Source organism: Megalobrama amblycephala, linkage group LG3, assembly GCF_018812025.1.
Source record: "Megalobrama amblycephala isolate DHTTF-2021 linkage group LG3, ASM1881202v1, whole genome shotgun sequence".
NCBI classification, from domain to species: domain Eukaryota; kingdom Metazoa; phylum Chordata; class Actinopteri; order Cypriniformes; family Xenocyprididae; genus Megalobrama; species Megalobrama amblycephala.
Genome location: NC_063046.1, coordinates 45,195,035 through 45,222,563, shown reverse-complemented (window position 1 = coordinate 45,222,563; position 27,529 = coordinate 45,195,035). Strand labels below are relative to the sequence as shown.

General features: G+C 36.2%; 3 protein-coding genes and 1 long non-coding RNA gene across 11 annotated transcripts in view; 1 reads left to right on the top strand and 3 right to left on the bottom strand.

The window, feature by feature from the left end:
• Positions 1–227: 227 nt before the first annotated feature.
• Positions 228–7,318, bottom strand: LOC125265422. Of its 8 annotated transcripts, XM_048185636.1 has the most exons (15): positions 6,803–7,284; positions 5,500–5,593; positions 3,644–5,411; positions 3,186–3,365; positions 3,008–3,100; positions 2,728–2,793; positions 2,193–2,258; positions 2,012–2,104; positions 1,869–1,916; positions 1,716–1,793; positions 1,569–1,631; positions 1,246–1,296; positions 943–1,157; positions 628–787; positions 229–545 (listed from the first exon to the last, which is right to left on the bottom strand). In XM_048185636.1, exons 3-15 carry the CDS (start codon positions 3,876–3,878, stop codon positions 418–420), a joined length of 1,476 nt encoding a protein of 491 aa, XP_048041593.1. In that variant the 5' UTR covers positions 3,879–5,411; positions 5,500–5,593; positions 6,803–7,284; the 3' UTR covers positions 229–417. The 8 variants fall into 8 exon arrangements, 7 of the variants coding, with proteins under 7 accessions (XP_048041594.1, XP_048041596.1, XP_048041597.1 ...); XM_048185637.1 differs by having other exon boundaries at positions 228–545; positions 1,869–1,913; positions 5,500–7,285; XM_048185639.1 differs by having other exon boundaries at positions 228–535; positions 5,500–7,283.
• Positions 7,319–9,728: 2,410 nt separating this feature from the next.
• Positions 9,729–11,605, top strand: LOC125265437. The gene is made up of 3 exons (XR_007184260.1): positions 9,729–9,801; positions 9,903–9,947; positions 11,570–11,605. It is a non-coding gene; the product is annotated as an uncharacterized LOC125265437 (long non-coding RNA).
• Positions 11,606–12,302: 697 nt separating this feature from the next.
• LOC125265419 (interferon-induced very large GTPase 1-like) lies at positions 12,303–18,761 on the bottom strand. The gene has a single exon (XM_048185632.1). It carries the CDS (start codon positions 18,756–18,758, stop codon positions 14,022–14,024), a length of 4,737 nt encoding a protein of 1,578 aa, XP_048041589.1. The 5' UTR covers positions 18,759–18,761; the 3' UTR covers positions 12,303–14,021.
• A 1,924-nt stretch (positions 18,762–20,685) lies between these two features.
• Positions 20,686–27,529, bottom strand: part of LOC125265431 — a 54,505-nt gene continuing 47,661 nt past the window's right edge. Inside the window, exon 7 of the mRNA XM_048185650.1 lies at positions 20,686–21,237. Within this exon, the coding sequence (XP_048041607.1) occupies positions 21,155–21,237 (83 nt within the window). The 3' untranslated portion in view covers positions 20,686–21,154. The remainder of the gene's footprint in view (positions 21,238–27,529) is intronic.

Genomic DNA, 27,529 nt, shown 5'->3' with positions numbered 1-27,529 from the left:
CACTGCGCACTCACTGTGTGCGCATACTGTGATCACTGTGTGCTCATACTGTGATCACTGTGATGTCACTGCGCACTCATACTGTGATCACTGTGTGCTCATACTCTGGTCACTGTGATGTCACTGCGCACTCACTGTGTGCTCATACTGTGATCACTGTGTGCTCATACTCTGGTCACTGTGATGTCACTGCGCACTCACTGTGTGCTCATACTGTGATCACTGTGATGTCACTGCGCACTCACTGTGTGCTCATACTGTAAGATCACCATATAACACCACTATGCAATAATTGTGTTAGTTCACTGTTATCTAAAATGATTCAGTTAACTCAAACTTTTACACCCACATTCTTTATTTCCATCAATAAAAACAATCAAACAAAAAGTCAGCTTTTTCCTTTATTTGGTTTCCTTTTCAGCCTGGTGTTGGCGTTGGACAAAAAAAATTTCTACTTGGCGAATACATTCCGCGTCTGGTGTTAGTGGTTACTTTTAGCTTCTTCACCTCTATTTCATTTTGTTTGTGAAAAGACCTGACACATTCTAAAAACACAAAGAGCAAGGTGTTAACATTACAATTTCTATAGCAGCATCCAGATGCACAAACCAAAACTTAAACACTTACTTTTCAAACATGTCAGGAGCACAGGTGGCAACACCTTCTTCCCATCTTTCCCCGTTCTGTTATACAGACAGAGAACATTGTCTGACGCTATGCTTTTTAAAGCCTGTCTCAGCATCTCACCTATATTGGAGCTGCCGTGAGTATGGATGAGATAGTGTACCTGACAAAAACATACATAATATTGTCATGATTAAAATATACCAGGCTTCAACATTTCTTTTACATGGTATCTGCTGCAAAAAAATAAAAAAATAAAAAAATAAAACTGTGGCTTTGTTGTAAAAATAAACGCTAAATTTATATAGTAGTACTAACATAAAGCTCTCGATAATTTTTGTCTTCTTCAAGCCTCTGACAGAAGGCTTCAAACGTTTCAAAGCTGGAGCACTGTTGTTGTTTAAAAAGTTCCTCATGGGCATCTTCTTCTGCCCGCTTCATGAGAACAGACTTAACTTTTGCCAAGTCATTCATGATGACAGCTTGTCTCTGTTCCAGCATTTGAATTTGTTGGAGTATCTTAGTATTCAGATCTGAAAAATTGTAAAGTTAGATTGTTATATAGCAAAGGATGTTTTATGTCTGTATAAATAAATAATGTCTAATTGATATATCACATACCAAACAATTTCTCCATGGTGACTTTGCATTTTGTTTCCTTTGGTTCCTTCCCTGTTATCAAAATTACATACATAAGGTCAGTGAAATTGCATTTATCTAAATCAGTTATATTGTTTCTATATTTATTTTTCTACATCAATTAAACCGTTTTTTCCCTGATCGTTTTATCCACAATGCACATGTAGGTGGTTCACTTTAATTGTGGGGACATTTGGTACAATGTAAAAAAAAAAAAAAAAAAAACACACACACACACGCACACACACACACACACACACACACACACACACACACACAATAAATTATATTAAATTATAACTCACCTGAAGAAGCAGAGCTTTTGGGATGATCATCCTCATGCATTGCCACATTTCCCTGAAGAGTATCTGTGAGAGTCATGACACAAAATTCTCTTATAAGGTACCTTGTGATGTGTTTGCATGTGTTAAAGGGAATATCTATTGTCTCACCTAAGAATACTGGGTTGGGCTGGCTTGAGTTTAAATAACTGTCATCAGGGCTTTCATTGTTATCATCCAGACAGTCACCTGAACAATGTGAATTAGAATGATCAAATTAGCTTAACCAGATTCAATTTAAGAGAAAAAGTGTTTCATACTCACCAGATGTTTTGACACACAGAGCTTTCTGAATAAGTGGACTCTTGACTACTTTCAAGAAAAGACATAAGACATTCAAAATCTGCAAATAAAATTATAAAGCTGATTCTGCTAAGTTCCTTAGATAAGTTAAAACACAAGCTTACCATGGTATCTGGGAGTTTTGGCCAGCTGAACATTCTTTGTCTTCAGACCAACTCGCTTCATTGCATTTCTTGACTTCTTTAAATGCACATCATCTGTTTATCACATTAAAATTAGTATGATCACCTAATCTTTTGCCATAACAAACCTTGTATACACAATGAATAAACAATGTATACACACCTGGTATCCTGGTTTGCACTGTAATTTCTTTATAAGTCATGTGATGTTGTTGAAGATCATGAAATTCTGAGAGGAAGATATAGAAGTAAGTGGCTTAATGTACATCAATACATGAATGCATGGGTTTTCTAACCGGGGTCAGGGGACCCACAACAGGCCTCCAGAGGGTTGTAAGGGTCTTCATAAAATTCATAAAAAACATAAATATTAATATATTCAAACATTGTTACAGTCACATTTTTAAGTTCTTGATAGAGACATTTAAGTGTTTATATTTGTTTTTTATCTGTAGTATGGGATTTGTATTTCTTTGTAAAACAGAATTCTTTGTAAAGCTTCTATAAAACTAATAAATTTGAACTAAAAATGTTTATCTTCAGGTTTACATGTCCAACATTACTCCTTAGCTAAAGGTTCATCATATATGGTGGGTTTTGGCAATATAAAGTGTAAAAACCTCTGCATAGTAACACATTATACACACCATTAATACATGAATTTATCTTTTGTATATGTGTGTATATGTTTAAATCACCTGAGACATCAGAGCTTGTGGGCTTGGGATCATCCTCATCTTTTTTCCCACTTCTCTGAAGAGTATCTTTAAAGATAGATCATGCAGAAGAAAAATATTTTTTATTAAATAAAAGTTTAGTTAAAAAGTTAAAACACTGTCACACTGAACTTTCTGAATGAGCTGAATATTGACTAATGTTCAAAAGAAGAAAAAAACAAACTAATAAAAAATGGATTGAAAAAACATAAAAGTGCTTTAGCAAGTTCAAAGTTCTACATCAAAGTTAAAACAGGCTAACCATGGTATATAGGAGGTTTGGGCAGTGGGACATTTCTTGACTTCAGACCAGATTGCTTCACTTCATTTCCTGACTGCTTCAAGTTCATATCATCTGTTTGGTACATACAAATAAAGAATGATCACAGAGTTATGGCTAAATTGTTTTCTGCATACCAATCATTTCAATATATACAGACCTTCACAGGAAGATGTCTCTGAATTGATGTCACTTTCATCACAGAGCTTATTTTTCCTTTTTCTCTTCTCAGGTAATTCCACAACTGCAGGGTCTGTCATTGAATAAGTAATTGAGTCCTCTGCTGCTGAGACCCCCGTTGTGTAATCTGAGATGTATTGATTTGCTTGATCATAGTCTCCTGTAAGTGGTAAATTTATGTATACTATGTGTATAATGGAAATTCAGTCAACTATTTATTCATCATAGAATACATAAATATATTATGATTAGTAAATTTATAAGACCACCTATCATAATATTGAGAAAAAAATCTTCCAGAAATGTTAAATACTTATGTAAAACTAAAATTGTGATTGTCTTATATTAGGCACAACAACTTGAATTTGTGTTCTTATACCCACATTTCAGCATCACATTCATTTTCAATTCAAATGCACCATTATTGCAATTTCTTACCAATTGATGGTCCAACGATCTTCACAATGTCATAAACCTTCCAGTTAGGGTTTGGTGGAGAATTGTTTTTAATGTTTGAGAGTGATGATGTCCATCGACACTTCAATGTTCCATTGTCATCAAAAATCCAACTGATTGGTACAACAGATGTCTGTCCATCACCGAATAAACAAATTCGATACTGAAATACGCACGCACACGCACACACACACACACACACACACACATTATTCATAGTCTTTGGATCAAAATCAGGATAACATGCAATAAAAAAGGCAAAAACCCTGCCTTACTGACTTACTTGACTAACTAATCAAACTGAATGCATGAGCGGTATAAGCGCTACCGCATTGTATTCATCTTTATCAATCAATGACAAAGGTATCATGATTGCTTTATGTCTCAGTTGAGTGGTGTCAGTATGTAACATTTTAGTGTGATTCCGAAATCCTTTGAATATGCCAATTATTCTGGAGTCACATGGCTTAGTGTACAAAGGTTCCATTCTGCAAAAAAACCTCACAAAAAATCAGATTTTCTTGAACTCCATGTATAAGGCAGTAGCTATCATTGGTCATTCTGTAACATTCTTTTGTCTTTGGCGTACCAGAGTTAACATTTGATTTCTTAGAACTTGATATTGCTTGCCTCTCTGCCAATCTGTTAGCTACTTGAATCAGTGGATCACTTGAACCGCGGATAAACCTCTTGATTTGACCCATATTGTTCTCAAACTTGTACGCTGAACAATAGTGTAATGATCTGTTGTAATTTGCAACATCAGTGAGATGTAGCAAGCAATGCACATTATATGAGATGAAACTCATGCTATACAGGCTGCTACCTTTTTCAACAAAATATGTTAACAGCTCATCTGCATAATCACGATGCTCCATTAGGTTTTCACTGTACAAGATGCGCATTCCAATACTAAGTGAAAGGAAGTGAATATACTTCTCCTTATCGAGAACATATTTCAAAATCACTGGTCCAGTATAAAGCAAAAATGTTCGGAATTCAGTTGCTTTCCAGTGCTTCAGTTCATCTAACCCCCTGGGTTTCCTATTGAATTCAGGAGGTATGTGATGTCGGACAGCTTGATGAAAATAAGTAATGGTGCTAAGATGTCCAGCTGATAATCTATGGGCCAAAGGTCCTTCTTTCCACAGCATCAACATTCGCTTAGTCACTCCTAGATCTACACAATGCATGGGATCTATTGGGAACTGCCTGATCATATCAATGTCCAGATTCAAAAGAATGCTATCTGTTTTGTGATGTTCAGGATTTGTCTTCTGTCTAAATGACTCATTGGTTCTGAGATTTCCTTTATACAAAAAAAGCATTTTGCTCTCATGAACTCCCTTTACATCACAAAAGTCACAGCCATAGCGGCCATTAAACTGAACTATTCCTTTGATGAGGGCTCGTGCTGGTGCATCACATATGATGTTTTTGAGGACAATTCTCTTCCCTTTAAAGCCTGTTTCCATCAGTTCTTGCAGCTCCTCCATAAAATCCCTCAAAAACTCCAAATCATTTGGTTTCTTTGCTCCAGAAAACAGAGCAACAACAAAAGGACTGTTTTTCACTTCATCAATGTTGATGACAGCACACTGAAGTGGCCACATTGTGAGGTTTTTGGACTTGAAAATGGGTAGGCCATCAATATTCAAAGAAATCTCAAAGTGGTCGTATTTTGAAGTGTCTTGCTCAGACAGAGTATGCGTAAGACCTTCCTTTAATCCAAAATATGTGTATTTGCCACCTATCAAAAACAAGATTTTACAGTTCAGTGAAATTTCTGAATAATATTGCCAAATGAGTGCATGGACATTTTCAAAGTTAAAATGTACCTGATTTTTCTGTTATTCTCAAACTGCCAGAACGAGGTGTTTTCAATAGTGTTCGTCCGTCTGCTGGAACATCAATGTCATGTTCCTTCAAAATCTTAAGCAAATGAGTGAGAGAGGTCATGGAGATGTTGAATTTCATTGCCCACTCAGACAGCTTTTTCTCCAGAGACAAAGCTAGCTCTGAGTTACTTTCACTGGTAACATCCATGGAATCATTTAGTCTATCAATTTCATACCATAGCACTTGATCTTGCATATTAATTATGGTATTCTGTTGTGATTCTGAATCATACTGTTCTTGCAAGTCTTCATTTAGATGCTGCTCCACAACATTCAGCATATTTCCTGAGTCGTCTGATGAGTAGTCTGATTCAAGTTCTCTGGAGGAGTGTTCACTATCAGAAGTGTTTTCATTTTTTTTCTGAAGAGCCAAAATGATCTTTTTTGATTTTCTACGAGCTTTTTGTTGCTGTCTTTTCAATGCCTTAATTTTTGTTTCCAAATCCTAACAGGCCAAAAAGAACTTCTGTATTAGTAAAACATTATATGAAACACATAAATCTTTTACAAATTTTTTTTGTTTGAGAGGACAACCTTAGCCACTCTCACTGATTACTGTATTTGATAATTGTTTAAGAAGTCTTCTTTGGACAATTGTTGTGTATCCTAAAGAAAGTGTGTATCATAAAGTACTTTAAACTACACTTTTGTAGATCTACACTTTACATTCTTAATGATGTAGTGTTGCATCTGATGTCTGGGTAAAGTTGCTTGTTATGTTAATAAGAGGATGAATGTCAGTCACTTTGAGTTTTGGTAAATGGGAAGTGACGTTGAAGCTTTTAACATAAAACAGCTACAGTTCCGCAGATAGAAGTTGTTGTTAAAAAACTAGTCATATAGCGTGGTGAAATAAGGCTTTTTATCTTTAATATGAGTGTCTAAGAGTAGGCGTACTTCATCTTTTTATCCAAAGAGCAATGATAGTTTACGCTATTCCACCAGTGCAGCATTCTTGCTTACTGTTGTTTTACAGCGCTTGTTAATTATTGAAATATAAGTATAAATAAAAAAAATTAATATATTGAAATATAAAGTTAGTAATGTTGTAATGATCTGACATAACAGGCCTAACAATTCACAAATACTGATATGCAAACTAGCTGCAGCTAGCAATTTTGGTGTGATTACTGAAGGTAAAATGGCTGGTGCACATGTAGCATGTGTGAGCAGTACTCTGCTAAAAAAAAAAAAAAGACCAGACCACATTGCACATCTAAAAGTATGTAAATAGGCCACTCACCATTTCTGCGGTGTAACAATACCATGCACAACTTTTTCTTCTTCTTTACATGTTTTATGGTGGTTGGAAGACCAGCTTAGATGGTGCATTTACCACCGCCAACTGGACCGGAGTGTGAAGCATTCACAATGAGCTCACGCTTTACACACATGCTGAGGATCACAGTATGAGGATCAGATGAACTCACGTTGAGCTCACGCTTTACACACATGCTGAGGATCACAGTATGAGGATCAGATGAACTCACGTTGAGCTCACGCTTTACACACATGCTGATGATCACAGTATGAGGATCAGATGAACTCACGTTGAGCTCACGCTTTACACACATGCTGAGGATCACAGTATGAGGATCAGATGAACTCACGTTGAGCTCACGCTTTACACACATGCTGAGGATCACAGTATGAGGATCAGATGAACTCACGTTGAGCTCACGCTTTACACACATGCTGATGATCACAGTATGAGGATCAGATGAACTCACGTTGAGCTCACGCTTTACACACATGCTGAGGATCACAGTATGAGGATCAGATGAACTCACGTTGAGCTCACGCTTTACACACATGCTGAGGATCACAGTATGAGGATTGTGTGATGTCACTGTGATCATCGCATGATCTCACGTGTTGACTGGGATAGTATTGTAACTACTACAAACGAGAGCTATAAACCTGACAATTAAAAAAATGATGCATAATTTTTTGTATATTTTTCACTTTTTAACATAGGCCTACTCCTCAATGTGCATGCAGGGTAAATGAAACATTTAGGTTACATCAATGAAATGATTGAAGTCCACGGCCACACCCCCGTGCACACATTTCAGATGGTCACCACTCGCATAAGACACTGGAAGCGGTCACACTTGCTCAACAAAGAGGAGTCATCATGATCACATTAGCCCCACATACGTCTCAAAATGCAGCTTCTTGATCGAACATTTTCAGTAGTTTAAAGTTTTACTACAACAGGGCAGCAGATAGTTGGATGGGGTTAAACACGGGCAAAAGGATTTCTATCTACATGGCTGGACTGTTTGCACAGGTTTACTATAAGTCTGTAAATGTGGAGAAGGAAGTTAAAGGGTCCAGAACGTGTGGCATCTGGCCCTTCAATCAAGAGATATTTACAGTCCAGGACTTTGCAGCAGCACAGCTTACAGATGAGCTCCCCTGACTGCCAGACAGAGGGATATTGTTCTCTACAATATAGGACCACACTGACACACTACTGTAATGGATATGCCACAAGTTTTGTTCTCAGTTTGAAATTGTTGTAGGCAATATTGCTCCATCCTTGTGTGATGTAAAAAAATTCGGTTACACTTTATTTTAAGGTGTCAGTATTACAGTGTAATTATACATTTAATTTCTGAGTAATGACAATGAACTACATGTACTTACTATAGGGTTAGGGTTAGGATGAGGGTTTGGTTTAGGGTTAATTGCACATAATTATGCATAATTTCTAGTTATTACTACAGTAAATACATGTAACAATGACACTGTAAAATAAAGTGTTACCAAAAATTCTCTCAATACAGTAATCTCCAGGTCAGATATACTAGAGATCAACCATATGTGTGACATGAAAATACTCCCACCTTTACAGATACTCCGACTCACACATTGATCACATCATGTCCTGTGTGAGTCCTAATGGACGCCCCAGCCCCAGTCCCAGAGGACGCCCCAGCCCCAGTACCAGAAAACGCCCCAGTCCCAGTACCAGAGGGCGCCCCAGCTCCCGTAACAAAGGACGCCCCAGCCCCAGTACCAGAGGGCATCCCACTGTCTGTGAGAACTTTAGTCACATCTTATTTTAAATGGATTCTACCTTAGTAACAATACAGCTTAGCGTATAAACATATACATTTCTCTGAATCACTGAATTCTCTGAAGTTAATAGTTACAAATACAGAGCTTATAATGTCTGTCATTGCTCAACAAAAATTACCTAAAAGTACAGCCAGATGATTTCATAACTAATGCGGTATTATACTGTGAAGTGATTTACTGTTAATATTTACACTTTCATAAAATTAACTGTTTTAATGATAATTAAAAAAAAAAAAAAAACATTTGTAAAGTTTATTGTACTAAATGAAGTTACATTTAATGTGCAATTTGTCTCTCAGGTTCACATAACGAACAGCCATCTGCCAGACGGAGAATTTATGATTCGTTCTCCAGGCCATCTGGGGCAACCGAAAGAGGCATAGTATTGTTTTCTTGTTTAATTTCATCCACATAAAGAGGATTTTTAATTAATCGTACAACAATTAATGTGACATTTTTTTACCTTAAATAACTTTTGTTTGTAATGTGTATTCAGTATTGTCTCCTGTCCCAAATTCTTCACGGGCACCGCAGTCCCAGAGGACGCCGCAGTCCCAGAGTATGCCCCAGTCCCAAAGGGCACCCCAGTGTATGTGAGAACTTTAGTCACATCTTATTTTAAACGCAGTCCACCTTAGTGACAACACAGCTCAATATACACTACCAGTCAAAAGTTTGGAAACTGTACTAATTGATTGTTTTTGAAAGAAGTCTGTTTTGCTCATTAAGGCTGCTTTTTTTTTTTTTAATAATAATAAAAAACTGTAATATTGTGAATATTTTTAATTTCAATAACTATTTTTAATTTTAAAAATAGTATAAAATGTCATTTATTCCTGTGATCAAAGTTGCAAAAGCTTTATATTTCAGATAAATGTTGTTCTCTTGAACTCTATACTCATCAAATAATCTTGATAAAATTGTACACAACTGTTTTCAACATTTATAGTGATAATACATGTTTCTTGAACATTAATTCAGAATATCAGAATGATTTGTGAAGGATCTTGTGACTCTTAAGACTGTGGTAATGATGATAAATTCAGCTTTGAATCACATCTTCTACACAATGGTCTGGAAAAAATTAATAACAGCAATTCGTAATGTTGTTTTGCCTCTTGACAGCTGCATTGAGGAGTGAGCACAGACCTGACGGTATGTTTGTTCCAGCCATGGGGTTGTCCACAATTGAATTAACATTTTACAATGTTTTATTTATTTTCTTTTTTCATATATATATATATTTTTTTCAATAGGTGGTACCAGACCCTCAAGGAGCGCCTACCCCATGTCAACCACAAGTAAGAAATATTATATGTGGTGGTTTTAAAACACTGGCCAGTAAAATAAAATGCAAATGCAATTTTTGTTAAAGTACTAGTTTATGGTTTTAAACCAAGTATTGAAAATTCTTGCACTTCTGTTTTCACAACCTTATTTTAACCGGAAATCAGCAGGCAAACAAGACTGGGAAAAAGTGTCCAAATAAACTGTAAAATGTTATGCTCTGCATAAACTCAAATTGTGACTGCAAGTGTCATAATGAAGAATTTTTAATTATTCAGGTGTCCAGTTGTGTGTACATATTACTCTAAGTTTTCTTTCAGAATTTCAAAGGAAGGTCTTTTCAATGTTGTTCGATTTGAAAGATCAACTTAAGCAAATAGTTGGCATTCTGGACCCTGGCAAGTCTACAACATCTCTAAAGAAGATGGATTCAGAGAGTGACCTAAAACTCTCTGAAGAATCCATCTAAGATGTTGATGTCAAGTTGTTCTGCGTAAGTTTTGACATAAAGAATATGTATATATGTATTTGTATGTGTATATATTTCCATCTATCTTTCTTGAGCATTATTTCAATTGTTTTCACATTTAGGTCCAGCAACTGTCCAGGGTTGGTGGATATTCTGTTCAAGACTGTGTCAACAAAGTTATGAACAGGTATGTATTTCCCTCGAATTGTGTAATCCTGTATAATATTTCTGAAAAATATATCTTGATTACCACCATAATTAACCCAGCCATTTATATTACTTCACGTCAGGATTTAATCTGTCACACATCACTTGTTCAGAAGTTTTAATATGTCTGTACTGGCTCAGACAGTCAGCCAGACTGAAAACAAGAAATCAAGACATAATTTCAGTGTAAGCAATATATGATATTCATTACTTGTCACCAAAACCTATGGATGAGGATATAGTTCATAGCACTTGTTACATGAAAGATGAGTAGTTGTGAAAGTGATGTTTTAACATTGCATGCAATTGCTACACTGCATCTTACTGTTAATTGTGATTTATTGACCATTTTTGGTTATTTTTCTAAGGTGAAGTAATCTTAAATTTCTTTCACAGAATGATGACAAATGGTCTAATGGCAAAATTCAATATGAGGGGTGGTGGCCAGCTTGAAAAAAAGCCGTTTAAAGCCACACCTTTATATGACGTTATTCAAGGTAATTTGGGGAATGTGTCAATATAAAAAAAATGTATTGTTCCTTGTATATTGATGTAAATTTTATTGGTACGCTTTATCTATTCAGGGGACATCACAGCTCACCTGTCTTTATCAGAAATGTTCATGTTCACTTTCTCACAGTTACACACCTAGTTAAGGGTCTTTCTCAAGGGCACCACAGTGGTATTGAAGATGGAGAGGGGACAAATGCTGTTTTCCACCAACTAATCTAACACCCATTTAAAGCAGAACATGTTTTATACAATACAATAAAATGTAATCCATGTTGATTACCTTTTTCTAATGTTTCATTCATGATTCATTCATCTTGTTCCAAGTTTTTATTTTATTTTTTTATTTTAGCTGTAGACCATAAAGATATTTTGAAAATAAGTGCATGTCATTTACCTCCAATTTTTCATTTTATTTATTTTAAAAATAAATATATTCTCTCCCCTTAGATGCTGTGAAGAGGTGGAGCCCAAATACTACCAACACCAAAATAGATGCAGCAGTGGCGGAACATCTGAAGCACACTCCAGGAAGAGCTGTTGGTGGAGGATACAAAAAATAAGCCAAACCGCTGTAATGTGTTTAAGGGATAGTCCACCCAAAAATGAAAATTTTCATTTTCTCAACCTCATGTTTCAAACCTGTATAACTTTCTAATTTTTGCTGATAAAAATAAATAAAAATAAAATAAACACACAATGGGTGTGTGATTATTTTATAATCAGGCTTATATATACACTTAAAAATATGCAGCAACACATTTACACGTCCAGAAGACGACGCATTTACACGTCCGTGGACGTGCAGAAAAGACGTGCAGTTCACGTCCAGAAGACGTCAAAGACGTCGGTTCAACTTTCATTTTGGAACTATTTTTCAACCATGACGGGACGTGTCGGACGGACGTCTTTTCAACGGTCAATAGACGTCCGAATGTTTGCTGGGTTGGTGCACTTTAATTAATTATTGCAGTACTAACCAAGGTGTAATCACAGCTTTTGCATATTGAACAAGGATTTCACAGAGGGTCATGATTTTTTAAATTTTTTTTTTTATTTAATGCTTTATTTGAACACTTAGTTTACACTATGGAACAAACAACTCAAAATATAACAACAACAATTAAGAATAATATCAATAGAATATACAGAAAAAAAAATAAACATAGTAAAAGTAACAATACCATAATTCAAAGCTTTAAAGACCATAACAAAAAAAGAAATAAGAGGGCATCACACAAATTAATACAAATTATACATTAAATACAGTAAAGAGTTTGTAGGCCATGCAAACTGTACATGTTTTAAGAGCTTTTTTGTTAAGTGAGAGGAAATTGTGAGTAAGTAATGTTTCATCTCTTGAAAGAATACTAGAAAAATAGGTTTACAATTTGAAAATTTACATTTATGAATATAAAATCTACATAGAAAGAGAATTAGGTTTATTATAAAGCAGGCATTTGAATATGCTGTAAAGAAACCAAAAATAACAGATTTAGGATTTATTGAAAAACCCTGTAAGATAGTACTTGAAATAAAAGAACTTACATCTTTCCAGAGCTGAAAAGTATAGTTACAAAACAAATGAAGAAGTGTTTCAGTATCATTCTGACAAAAGGAGCATTTAGTGTCAAAATCTGATCCAAATTTTTTCTTAAAAAAATGTTTGACAGGGTAAATAAATATTATGGAGCAATTTAAAAGTTATTTCATTTATTTTGTTTGGACAGTGTTCTCAAGGAATAAAGTTCTTATTTGATAATTTCTTCCTTTTTTTTCCAGTAAAACATATTTCACCAATAGGTGTGTTAACAGGTTCAGGAAAGGGAATTGTTTATACAGTATAATTTCTGAAAACAGAGGGTCATGATGGACGTGTAATACACGTGTAAAAGACGTCACCTAGTGACGTCCTCTCACAACCGATTTACAACAGGGTATATATTGAACTACACTCAGCTAAAAGTCAAAGTAACAATTATACATGCAACCCCATTGAACTATAGACATGTACAAACATATCTGAATGCATTTTTAGGAAATGTTCTGTGTTACATATTTTTACCGATTTATGCCGTCCTACCGCGACTATTTTTGGCCGGGGACACGACGTCGCCGTCGGACCAATGTTTTTTTTTTTATTTATTTTTTTTTTTTTATTGAAACAACAGTAGGGGAATACAAAGACATTTGAATATATAAAACAAATCAAAATTCTGTATCTTATATCACAAATCAATCATGTTTCTATTACATTAAATATTCTTTTCAACAGTTTAGATGTCTTAACAGCTTTTCGATTGTTCTGTATTGATGTTAGAGAGTCATAAAAAATCTTCAAATCAGTGGAAAATAGAAAAAAGTAAAATAGAAACTTGGGACCAAAATAATTTTGTATAATTACAATTGAAAAATAAGTGTACAATTGTTTCAGTTTCTTCAAAATACTTCTACAAAAACTGCATAGTGACGAAAACCCTTCTTTAAATTTACTAATAAAATTGTTACATGGATAATATCTATTTATTAAACTCATTAAACAACTCATTAATTAAGCTGAATATCTACATACATTTTCACCAATAAAAATGAAGAACAGAAAGTCTGCTCTTTAAACATAGAAATACAGCACAATAACAAAATAGTTTTGATAAACGTTTAAAAAAAATCTTGAATATATTTGTTTAGAATTCACATTTAGAAAATTCTAATTCAAAACTTTATTTTTCAAGCTTATTTTTCTCTCTCTCTCTCTCTCTATATATATATATATATATATATATATTTTTTTTTTTTTCAAATTGAAATTGCATTCAGTCTCACTGATGTGTAAGAGAAACCCAATTCTGACTGTGATCTGAATCTGAAAGGAGACAAAATGTCTGATTCTTTATCCACTGCATTACATGTATCTATCCAAACTCTCAATAGCTTCATGTTTTGAGAATTCTCTCCATTCGTTTGGGATCTCACCACTCTGCTCAAATGTTTTACTGTAGTGTTTTTCCAGATCTTCCTGGAATCTGCACACAAACCACTTCCAGTAGGGCAGTTCAGAGAGATCAGGAGTGATGCTCCAGTCTGCATATCCTCTTCCTGCTCTACTGTCATTAGGGTAAAAATATTGATCACTTGCTACTGCTGATGTGCAGATTCTAATAGCCAAGTTTCTTGTTCCTCTGTAAAACTGCCCATTAATTCCTCTCACTCTGTGGAAAGCAACACTGTGATCTCCAGGATGGTTCTCTATGGTGTTGGTGCAGATGGCTCCACATAATGGACACTGAACCCAACAGCACTGATTGAAGAGATCAATCAGAAGCTCATCTGGTCTGAACCTGAAGTCCAATTTTTCATAAAATTTGCCTTTGCCTTCTTTGAACTCTTCGCTGATATGTGACATTATAGCAGGAAGTCCCTTTTTTATCACTTCTTCTACGAGTATCATAATAAGACCATCATGTTTCACTCCACTGAGGTGTTTTTCAGAGAAGATCAGCTCATCTGAGATCTGTTGTGTGAAAATTTTCAACCACAAATACACATCTCCTCTGTTCACTTGAACATGTTCAGTAGATTCATGTGCTGCTTTCATGATCTTCTGCTGCAGGAGTTCAATGTTCTCCTTCATCTTGGGTAAAACACTGACACTGAACTTATCAGTGATGTACCGACTGACTTCATCTCTGATGAAACTCTTGAAGTGATCTCTGGGATTATGAATGTAGTCCATGTATTTGTCAAAATCCTCCTCTTCTGCCAGTGTCTTCAGGATGTGTTTCTCCAGATTTGATCTGTTTCCATTCAGTGATTCACAGTTTGATCTCATTTCATTCGCTAAATCTCTGGCGATCTTCTTGTAGACACTCTGCTCAATGGACTCTTTCAGTTTCTGACAGATGATCGCACCAAAAACAGCAGCTGATGTTTCTCCATGACAGTATTTCTGGAAAATACTATAGTACTGTTCCCTCTTCTTCTCAATATATATTACAGGATCATTGGCTTCTCTGAAGAGTCTGTGTTGGTCAGTGATCATCTTGTTTGCTCTCTTACAGATGGAAAGAACCAAATCTGTGAGGAATTCATTCTTGAACTCATATTTCACTCGCTCTTCCTGGTGTTCTGTTACTCTCTTCTTGATGTAATCTGTGAGTTGTTGAATGCAGCTGATGTTGTAGCCCATCTTTGAGATGTTAAATGACTGAATCATTCTGTCTGTCTGCTGACCAACATCTGTGACTAATGATCTGATTTGGGCTTCATCCTCTCTTGATAGAATGTAAAAAAATATTTCTTTAACTGACTTGTAAGCATTTTTAATAGCTGATGTAATTCCACTAGATTTCTTTAACTGTATATAATCTGAATAACTTGACACAGTGAATATATCTCTGCTCCTCATGCAGTGATCTACAGGAACAATTTCACTGAGGATCTCTCTCACATCTCTCATTACATCAATGTCTCTGATTGCAGGAGTGTCTCTGATGATCTTCTTCACACTCTGTTTCCAAAACAAATCAAACTCTTTCTTCAGTGTTTCTTCATCATTTTTTTTGTCTCTGAGTTTTAAGGCGAGTTCTTTGCTCTTTTCATAGAGAGTGTTTTCATGATTTGTCCTCTGAGCATCAAATTTTTTCTTCAGGTCTCGCTGCTGAAGAATCTCATTTAATTTATTATTTGTTTCTTTTACAATATTTTCACGAAGCTCTTTGATTTTAATTTCAAATGATGTTTTCCACTGAATCAGTATATATTTATCAATGTCTTTCTCAAGGAATTCTGACATTGATTTTTCCACTTCTTTACTTGACTTCTTCAGTTCTCTTTGAAGATCGGTTTCCTCAACCTTATGAATCACTTCATTCTCTATTTTGTTGAGTAGTTTGTTCTCAGTTTCCATCATGGCACTACAAAGACTCCAGGACCACTTGCTGTATTCGGTCTCCAGTTTCCTGTAAGCTGAAATCTCCAGAGAATTTCTGAAGCTGAAGACAAATCCTTCATTCAGTAAAGCCTCCCAGAGATCTTTAATACGATCTTTTAAGTGTGTCACCATGATTTCATCTGATTTTGAGGCATGATACATAATAGTTTTCTTCAGTTCTTGAATATTATCACAGTAGTTTGGGTTTGGTGGAGCCATCGGTGGGTTTCCCTCCCAGAGCTGTGCAAAATACTTCACATCTTTCTGAACATCAAATCTAATGACATCACTGAAACATTCTGCATCACAGTCTTCCTCTTCAGCAGCGAGTTTTGTCATCTCATCCAGTTTATCCTGCAGTCGTCTCCTTCCCTCCATGTTTCTCTCTCCAGCTGTGACGTCTGAAACGTTCTGATGCACAAACACACAGCTGGGATTCAGTCTGACCTTCTTCATCCTCAGGAAGGCCTGAACAGCAATCTGAAGAACGTCCTGCATCTCAGAAGGGTTTTCTCCAAAGATGTTGATCAATGTCAGGTTTCCAAGACCAACAACAAATGTGGCCAATTCATTGTCATGATGTCTTGTTGATCTTCCAGCCAGTTCTAGAGCATGAAGACCTTCAGTATCAACAACCAGAATATATTCAAAGTTCATCTGTGTTTTCATCTCGTCTGACACTCTGACCAGCTGCATGAAAGCTCCTCTGGTGCACCTGCCAGCACTGACGGCAAACTCGAGTCCAAACATGGCATTCAGCATGGTGGATTTCCCAGAGCTCTGAATCCCTAAAACTGACAGCACAAAGAGTCTCTGGTCTCCCAGTTTCTGGATGAGTTGATCTAGAACAGCAGAGATCCAGATCAGAGGAACATGAGCAGCATCTCCATCCATCAGCTCCAGTGGAAATCCAGAGATCATCATCTCTGCTGCAAGACTCGGGAGAGAAGAGAAGTGAACCTGCAGGTCTTTCTTGTTCTTCTTCACAGATGAACATGATTCATAGATCTGACCGATCTCCCTCATGATGTGCTCCAGACCAAAGGATGCTGCTTGAAGATCCTCAGATATTCTCTCAAGTTCAGTTTGTTCAGCTTTGAGTTGCTCAGATTCATCATGATTCTCTTTCAGTTTTAAGACTGTTGACCACTTTTCATTATACTTGTGATGTAGAGCAGAAAGATCAGCTGATGTATGTTCATCCAGGAGGATTCTGAGCCATTTGAGAAAAAACATCTTTGTGGCAGCATGCGAGTTAATTTGTTTAATAAAGACCTTCATGAACTCACTGATGTCAGATTCATGCTGCTGTTGGCGGATTGTTTTCATTTCTGTCTGTTTTTCACTAATTTTCTTTTCTATCTCATCTCCTTGAGGTCGATGTAGTTCTTTGTTCTTCTGACTCCACTGATGCCACAGTTTCCCCTGATGAGGCAGAACTGATTCTTTGATTTCTGTCAGATCTTTCTTCTTCAGTAAACTCATCATCTGCTGTGCTGCTGCTCTTCCTCTCCTGCAGTCTTCATCATTTTCCTCATCTACTCTGATGTCTGAGTGTTTGGACACATCTTCAAGTCTGAAAGTGGAAGATGATTCTGAGAGACAATCATTTATGGCTCTTCTGAGATCTTCAGAAACATCTGACTGATTTCTGTCTTTCAGGCCGATGCTGAATTTCCCTTTCTTTGTCTTAACAATGGTTAAATCATCCTCAGTAAGAAGACAAATGAGTGGTTTTGAGGTCTTGTAGAGTTGTGTAATTTTTATCATACTTTTGTCATTCCTCTGAAGTCTGGGTAGAAGAACAACATTGACTGAGCTCATTTCAGTGAGGATCTGCAGCTGTTTCTCATGGTCTCCTGCATCACCATGTAGATTACAGAACGAAACACACTCACTGAATTTATCTGTGTCTTTCCCAGAGGGGCAGAACCAGGCGATCTCCACCACTCCATCCATCAGGACTCTGGTTCTGCTGCTGCCTGGACAGTTCCTGTGGAAGAACGTGTTGTGTCTCTCATTGATCACACTGTTCATCAGCTCAGATTTGGAAGAAGACGCAGAGCCAAACCTGAAGAAAAACACCAATGGAGTTTCTGCCTTGTAGATCGTCTGGGTTTGACTGATGATCTCATTGTTGGTGTTTCTGATCTTCCAGCTCTTGTGGATTTGTCTGAATGTCCAGAGAGGAAACTCAATCTGTTGTGTGAATGGATCAGGAACAAGCAGAGGCAGAGCGTACTGACACTGGGACAGTTTAGTGACCATCAGCTGCTTCAGGAAACCATCAGCACAATGAAACACGGCCATCTGAACATCCATCGGGTGGATTCGCTCAGAATGACTTGTTCCTTTGATAGAGAAAGCTTTGTTTTCAAAAATTTCATCAAAAATATCACTGTCGTCTTCAGCTGATTCACTGTGTTTTTGTTGTATCTGATCCTGTTCATTTTTATATGTAACTTTAATGTATCTGGCTCTGTAGTTCATCATCAATAGTTTTTGAAGAAAAGTCTGAACAAGCCACTCCTCAGCACAAGACTCATGGGAATGTACTGAGTGTTCAGTTATCTGAAGAACATCTGCAGTTCTCAGTTTATTGTAGTGCTTGCCTTCAAGATGAAGTCTGTGAAAAAGATGTTTCAGTTTTTCAGGCTCTTCATTTTGTAGGTATTGACCTGGAGAGACTCCTGTTGTTACAGAGTCCATGATTTGTCTCTGTTTAATGAATACAGAAAATTACATTTACTTTGATTACTTATTGCAATTTTTTTTTTCAAAATAATTGTGATCTGACTTGTTCCATTTTGTTGGAATAATGCAACACAAATTCATGTAGAAACAAGTAATTGTGTTTAACAAAGATTATTGAATCATAGTAAACATTGTCTTTGATCATCAAAAATAAGCAACATATGAAGAGTTTGGTTCCAAAATGATTTATTGCATTTTGGGGGAAAAATAATCAGTTTTTATAATAAATCTTTGAAAATAAAAATGTAGATTTGAATTTTTAATGTTATTATAACCAAAAGATGCTATGTGAAAGTTTGAAACAGAAAATGGTGGTTTTCATTTTGCCACTTTCTTGGTCAAGAAAACACCTTTATACTCAAATTAATCAAAATGGATTTATATCCATCCAGGTTTTTTTTTTTTTTTAAATGCAGTTAATCCATTGACTCAATATACACATTATTTTTTGTATTGAAAATACACAACAAAGTAAGTTGATTCACATATATGACAGCATCTGAAGTTGGTCAATAATAATCTTTTATACAGGCATAAAAAAAAAATAAAAAAAAATCAGTCATCACTCCAAAAATGAATTCAACGGGTGATCTTGTTAATGGTATAAATTAATTATGTCTCCGTTTGTCATTACCCATTAAAGAGTATCTGGAGCCTATACTGGTGTAGTATAGCTGATAATTCCTTTTCTGACAGTACAGATTTTAACAATCATGTTGTTGTTGTTTTCAGATGTTAAAAAATCAAAACTAGGAATGCCAGATTCGAGAATTAATCATTTTTGGTAAAATGGCTTTTAAAAATTGTTTATGATTCAGTTTTGGGGGCGGTGACAGTTTGATGTTGTCGTTGAACAAGCAACAGCCTCCCTCCGACTGCCTTAATCTCCTCACGTAAATCATTCAATTTCGATGACTTACGTTTCTTCCCCACCGCAGAAACCACCACAGGTTTATCAGTGCTGTCAAAATTATTCATTTTTCTGTTTTTGTTGATCACAAAGTACAAAGTAGATAAGGAAATCTAGGATGCCGGCTGTATTCAGAGCGCAGCCATTACTGTTTACAGTGTGTGGAATGGAGTGCTGTGATTGGTTGAGCGGATATATCGCATTCTGCAGAAAAAGGAGACTGCCGTTTGTCGAATTTTGAAAAGAAAGGGAGAAAACATAACAGAATAATTCGGTGGATACCGCATTATGCGTAAAATTTATAAATTAATTATCAATACTGACAAGATACAATACTGATTTTGGCAGAAACTATATATTTTAATTTAAAAAGTGTTTTGGAACCAAACTATTCATATTATAACTCATATTTTTCATCATGGTTAACCATGAATACTAGAAAATGGTTGGTTTTGTTAAAGGGGACCTATTATGTCCCCTTTTACAAGATGTAAAATAAGTCTCTGATCTCCTGAGAGTATGTATGTGAAGTTTTAGTTCAAAATACACCACAGATAACTTTTTATAGCATTTTAAAATTGCCACTGTTGGGGAGTGAGCAAAAACACGCCGTTTCAGTGTGGGCCCTTTAAATGTAAATGAGCTGCTGTGCTCGGCCTGAGAAGGCGGAGCTTCAAGAGCTCCTTCTCTGGTGTCAGGAGTCAGTCAGGACACACAATAATGTCAGAAACTGCAAATATATGCTGCATGGAGAAAGACAAGGTATATTTTAGTTTAATTACAGTGATAACTTGATGAACTGTAATAATGTGCTCTCACCTTCATTACTGCCGTATCCAGTATCATTCTGGAGACTGTAAACTGGATGATGAACAGTTTACTTATCTATCCTTAAGTAACGAATTTTAAGCACAACCTCTGTTTTGTATTGTCCCTTTGTATTGACATTCGTTCACAAAGCAGTCCGGTGTGAAGTGATTCATACAGATATAAACAAATTTCGGTAGAGTTGAGGGAGCATTTTCTTCAAAAACATAATGAATCCACCTCGTCTTCAGCGGCTCAGATTTTGGTAGTAAAAGGAGAGAGCTATGTGGATTAATCCATCCTAAAAAGCTTGGGAGATGTTCTCGTCAGAGCAGCAATGGCTGACTTGTTGTAAACGCGCTCAGGGCGGTTCTACATTCAAACAGCAGTTTCTGTCAACATTCGTGGGTGGGGCCTGTGGCTTTTGTGACCTCACACTGCCAGGCATCTGGAAACAGCTTGTTCTGAGACACTGCTTATGATTTATGGGGATTAAAAAAAAGGAGTGGGTGGATTTTTATCACTATAGGGTGGTTGTGTACACACACTGCCAACACACATTTATGTCCAAACACCATGCAAAAGTGAATTTTACATAATAGGTCCCCTTTAATAGCACTAGTTAAATGTTCTGTTAGCAAAATGTATAGGCACTCACCTTGTGTTCTTCTCTAGTGTCTGATATCATGTTGTGTGCCATTCTTGTCTTTTCTTCATCTTAAAAGAAGCAGAAAGAAATAGATGTAATTAAAAATAATGCTTTTTTTAACAATGTATGGGTAGCATATGGGAGCGTGACAGTGGAGTTGTGGATCCAAGTGCAGGCTTTATTAACAAAAAAGAGTGTAGCTGAACAAGCAGTAGGTCAATTGCCAGCAAACAGTAACAGAAAGGTCAAGGAAAAAGAGAAATCCCAAAACACAGACACTTGTCATTTCCACAAATTAACAGTTGTACATTTTGCCTTAAATGTGACCAGTGGACATGCATGTTACTCAGGAAATTCATCATGAAGATTAATTGCAAACACTTATCCAATATGCACATCTATTTTATCTATGTGGTTTATTTTATCTGTCTACTTAACCCTTTAACTGCCCCACCAAGAAAAAGGCATTTGAAAAATGTTTTGTTTGCATTTTTTATCTCATTATGTCACTAGTTATCGCACTCACTGTATTTTTGTTTTCAATACATCCCATAATTTTGAAAATATCGGCCTCTACCAAATGGTTAATATGTCACTTAAAGGTAAAATAAATAAATTCATACAGATAATATGAAAATCAGAAAATATGAACTATAATACTAATTTATTTAAAACATAATCAAAATAAAATAGTTTTATATATTGAATCTTGTTTATTTATTGAAATATTCCATAAAATATTTAAGATTTTCATTTTAACACAGGAGATTACATGTTTTCTTGTTTTTTTTTAACAATAAACAACAATAAATAACACAAATAACTAAAAGTTATTTACTAAAAGTTACTTACATTCTTTCTGCATTCAAAAACTAAAAACAAAATAGCAAAAGATAGTAATATAATGGCATTTTAGGCTTTTCTGATTCAAGAAACACGCCATCAAGTGTGGTAGTGCAACAGGATTTTTCTTTTTTTTTTAGACATATGAACATTTCTCTTCTCAGACAGGGTGATAATCCGGATCCTCTATTGGGTCATCAACATCACTGAGCTCAGCATCAGAATCTCGGGGGTTTTCTGGGACAAGGGTCGAAGAGTGCATGTTCTTGTACCATAGAAACTGTTGACATCCATCTAGTAATTGTAAAAGAAAGCAATAACAAACAAATAAATGATGATCTCTTACAATTTTAGTAATGTAAGTACCAGCATTTGTCATTTAATAAGTAATTGCCTCTGATAATTATGATTTCCATACATTAATTCAATGAATTCATTATATTTACTTCAAAAAATATGCAAAAGTGGCAAAAAATACATATTTAAGAAATTATCTCAGCATATTCATGAAGAAATAACAATAGCTGTCATATTCAAAGCTAATAATGATCAGAAGTTTATATTTCTCAGCAAATAGTCCATTCTGACTGCAGAAATGGATGATCTGAAAACATTACCTTAGCTTTTCTGCATTTACCTTTAAGTGTCAAATCAACCGTTTGGTTGAGCATGTTTTTGAAAAATTATTATAAACATACTAAAGTTTTTTCATGGCACTAAGTAACATCATTTTGTAAAGTTAGGGCTCTTACAGTGTAATATGTAAAAAAAAAAATTGCTTACCTTGCAAATTTTCACCAAGAACAGTTCACATGGCAGGAGTGATTTCTTTGTTTCTGACATCCATGTTAGAGGAAGTGTTGTGACAAGTGCCGTTGACTGGAACTCTGACATCTAGTAGATTTTTTTTGGCATAACATACCTCAACCAGATGGTAGAGATCAGCTTGAGTTAAGTTAGGTACTCCTCTCAATAAAATATAGTGACTCAAAATGTGCTCTACCATTTGGTCGAGCGGGCAGTTAATCTGTCTCTTCTATCTACTATTTTTTCCCTAATTGATTTTCTCTTATCTATAATTTGATAATTTGATCTCGATACCTAATTAGGAAAAATCTCTTAACCTATAAAACTGTATTGAGAATTTGGACTAACAGGAATAAAAGACAATAGTTGATAGAAAGAAGGTGCCAAATAATCAATAGCAAAAAGGGAGCTGAAAAGAAAACTCAATTTTATGTTATATTTTGTAGGACATGGAGCCTGGCTAACAGAGAAAGATGCTCCAGAATAACAAGAAGATGAAAAAAGACTTGTTTAGGCAAACCAATTGTTATAGTGACATTGTTAATTATAGCAGTAGTAATAATAGTGTTTTGGAGTATTGTCAGATTTAAGAACAATCTGAATATAAGGAGTTAAAAAATTTACACCCAAACTGAGAGCTTTCCCGAACCAAGGGTGTCAGATAATTTAAATAAGTTCTAAGACAGAAGTGGGACCATTTGTGTAGGCCATTTGTGTGTGTGTGTGCTTGTTACTTTTACCCTGTATGGAAAAGTACTGACAAGAGTTGCTCAAACATTGGGGGTATAAATGTTTGTGGGTTCCTTTGTGTCCTCAGTTCACACTCGGGGCAGACATTGTATGGTTGTGTCGACTGTGGACTCTTTCCTGTCAAGAAATTAAATCTTTATAAAGAGAATTTTCATAAGGTTTGTCTCTTATTACTGATGTCAACTAATTTTTGCCAAGAAGTGGGAAAAAAAACAAAAAACAATTTTGGTGTCAAGAAGTGGGATTCCTTGGACGGACCTTCTGGACCTGGAGAGCACCGGTGACCTGCAATCCTGACCCAAGTCAGCCCTAACCCCGTTTAGATTCAGGGACGAGGGACCGACGCTGTGTAGGTCCAGGAGGACGACCACTGGAATCAAGAGAAAAAGAACCCGAGATGGCAACGGGAGCTTCTGGTAAGAGACAAACTTGGAAAATTCGGGGGGAGAATTTTTTAAATAGAATTTGGTTAAATTGAAAATTGAATTGATAGGGATAAACCATAAGGAGAGTCTGAATCTGTGGCAAATGCAGCGTGAACTGATGTTTTTTACGAGGTAAAAAAAAAAAAAAAAAAAAAAAAAAAAAACTGAAATCACGTGAAGAAGAGCGAAATCCAACAAAGAGAGGTACGGACAGGAGCATTTGAATCCAGGACCAAGCTAAATCACGACAGGCAAGTTGATGAAGTTTTAAAAGATCAGAGTTTGGTTAAACAGTATGGTGTGAAAGGTAGTTGTGTCTTCAGAGAGCTAGACTATTTTCACCCTGTCGGCGGCTTTCCACCTGACCTCATGCATGATCTTTTAGAGGGTGTCATACCCGTTGAAATGGCAGTGTGTCTTAATGATTTGATCAACAAAAAGTACATTACTCTTGACTACTTAAACAGAACAATCAAGCAGTTTATGTCCCGTGACAGTTTTAGCAGCATCCCTTCTCCACCCTATCGCCTCACTGCTGGTATAGACAGTTTCAGCAGTAACAAAAACAAATGCCTTTCGATGACCAATAATTAGCGTTAAATAAGTTAAACATTAAAAGAATAGGGAAAAGATCTCATTTTGTTACAAACCTGTATAAATTTCTTTCTGATGAACACGAAGGAAGATATTTGAGGAATGTTTGAAACCAAACCGATCATGGGATGGATGTAACTGTTTTACCTAAAAGATACTGCTGTTTCGATGCTTTTGCTGAAAAAGTCCAAATTATCACTGACAATTCCCACTGAAGCCAGGTAATAAATTTACTAGTTGCTTCAAGAACTAGTAACAGTACCTTAAAGGTGATGATACACGGGGCAACTTTTTGAGCAATGTTGCTGGGCAATGTTGCCGTCAACAGGCAACCTGATGAGACACAGGGCAACTAATTAGGGCAACAGACAGTTGGCAGCAACTAATCAGAGAGGAGCAAATCTATTGCCAACTCAATAAATACTTTATTATAAACACTTGTTAGGCACTTTATTTTAACTTTTCAAATATTTTCTTCATTTTTATTAAAAATAAATGCCTTTCCGATCTGATTTGTGACAGGAAAAGGGAGAAGAGCGAGTTCGGCAAAAGGCGGATTCGAACCCGCGTCGATCGCATCAAAAGCTATTCAAATGTCAAACGCCCTACAGCCTACGCTACTACAGACGTTGAAATATCCCGTCTTTTTAGTATTTAACTGAAATCATTCAATAGCTTTATTACAGCATACACACTTACTAGCGTAAAAAGATAAAAGTTCACACTCCTTTTCTCCGCTTCACTGCCGCTGAGGGGCCGCCATCTTGTTTGAATTTTTTCTGAAATCTCCGAACCGGCCACGTGATCGGCTGCTAACATTCTGATTGGAGGATCTCAAAAAATTGCCCACGACCAATCTAACGTATCCAGATATATATTTTGTTGCTCATTCTCAGTGGGAAAGTGCCCAAGCAACGTTGCTCGGCAACATTGCCCGGCAACATTGCTCAAAAAGTTGCCCCGTGTATCATCACCTTAAGCAGTTTAAATTTTTACAAGGAACATGCACTTGTTTGCGTTTGCAATATAAGAATGTATATTAATATCACTTTTCTTTCTTTCTTATAGAACATTGATATCGTTGCACCTCAAGTATCGATAGGAATTCTCACTGTGGTGCCAGAGGACAGCCCGATGTCTCCACATGTTTTGCCATTGGAGGTCACTGATACAGCAATAATTTTGGAGGGTGTTATAGCAATGGATGGAATTGAGAATGTTCCACATGCCATGTGTTTTGTTTTTGGGCTGATCTATGCTTTAAATATGGAGTACCCTTCACAGCTTAAAAACACTTTTGAGTTCATTCAAAGGGTTTTTCTTTCCCTGGGGCACAAATCTCTCAAGCCAAAACTGCAATCACTAAAAAATCAAAACTCCAGTCACTAAAAGCTTTGTAGTAAAGAATTTGTTCAATATGTTTTTAATAGCAGAAACAAGACTGTCTTAGGTCTATTGTTGCCTTTGGTTGTTGTATCCAGATTGATGGGTGACTGATTAAAAATCTCAATATCCGAATTTTAAAAACCTTGATGTTTTAATCCATTTTTGTTTTAAGCTTCTGATGGCAGAAAAAGACCATGTTATTGTAGGTCTGTTTTTGCACTTTGAGTGTTTTATTCAGGTTGATGGGTGACTGATTAAAACAAATCTGTTTTATTTAAAATGTTTAGTGTTTGCAGAAACAAGGATTTGTTACTGTATGTCTGTTGCATGTTGAGTTTTTTTTTTTTTTTTGTCATCCATCAACTTGGGTATAAATCCTAGAAAAAAGAAACTGTAATTGCTGCATAACTTGGATGTTTTGATCAAGATGTGTTCTTTGTGTTTCTGGTGGCAGAAACAAGACCATGTTGCAGTAGGTCTGTTGTTGAATTTTTTGGTAGTTTTAATCAGACACCTACCAACCTGGATTCAAAACCAAAACTTTTAGTCAAGATGTGTTTGTTAGTTATAACAGAAAGATTTAGTCTTGTGTCTGTTGTTGCATTTTGGGTGTTGTATCCAGGTTGATGGGTGACTGATTAAAACAAATCCCTATAAAAAAATTAAAAAAGAGGCTGTTGTTTTAATCAGATTTGAGCTGATGGCAGAAACAAGACTGTTGTTGTAGGTCTGTTGTTACACTTTGGGTGTATAATTCTGTCATCCTGGATACAAATTCTAGAAAAAGCAAAACCGTAATTGCTGCAATTCTACCGTAATTTGTGAGTTTTATTTAATCAACTGTCAGCCTGGATACAAAAACCAAAACTGCAGTAATTCAACTTTTTTTTTTCCTTTTTTTTTTTACTGTTTTTCATAGGTTTGTAATAGCTGAAACAAGACTGTCTTAGGTCTATATTTGCATTTTGTGTGTTGTATCCAGGTTGATGGGTGACAAATGATGTTTTATTAACAAAATTCGGGAGGAGCAAGTTCAGATAATTAACCTAATTAGCACAGGTGGAGAGCATTCAGTTAATCAACTCAACCAATGTCAAAAGGTATAAATTCAGCAGACTGACTTCTGTTCATCTGAGAGTTTATCAGCATTAGGCCTCGCCCTACGTTCCGTCTAAAATCGAGCTCTCGCCGTCTGTCCGATAAAAAATTCTTCATCCTAAAGGAATCTTACCTCAATTTTCTGGCCTAAAAAGTGATTATCCTCCACACCGCACCACCGCCGATCCCTCGGCGTTGTCTCGCGGGTCTTGGCCCAAACAAACCGGCCCAGCATGCCGAGGCCTACCACGGGCAACATATCCGCGATCTTTTCCCCCGTCTTTCTCATCTCCAACTCATTCAATCTTTCCGGCCATAAAGAAATGGATAATAAAGCCCCTCAAACACCAAGCTCGTGTCTCGGGCAATGCTGCCCTCTTCCCGCAAAGGAGTGGGCCTTCCTCCACAGTCAGGCCGCTGCAACAGGCTCTCAACAAGCCGCGCCGCTGATTCATTG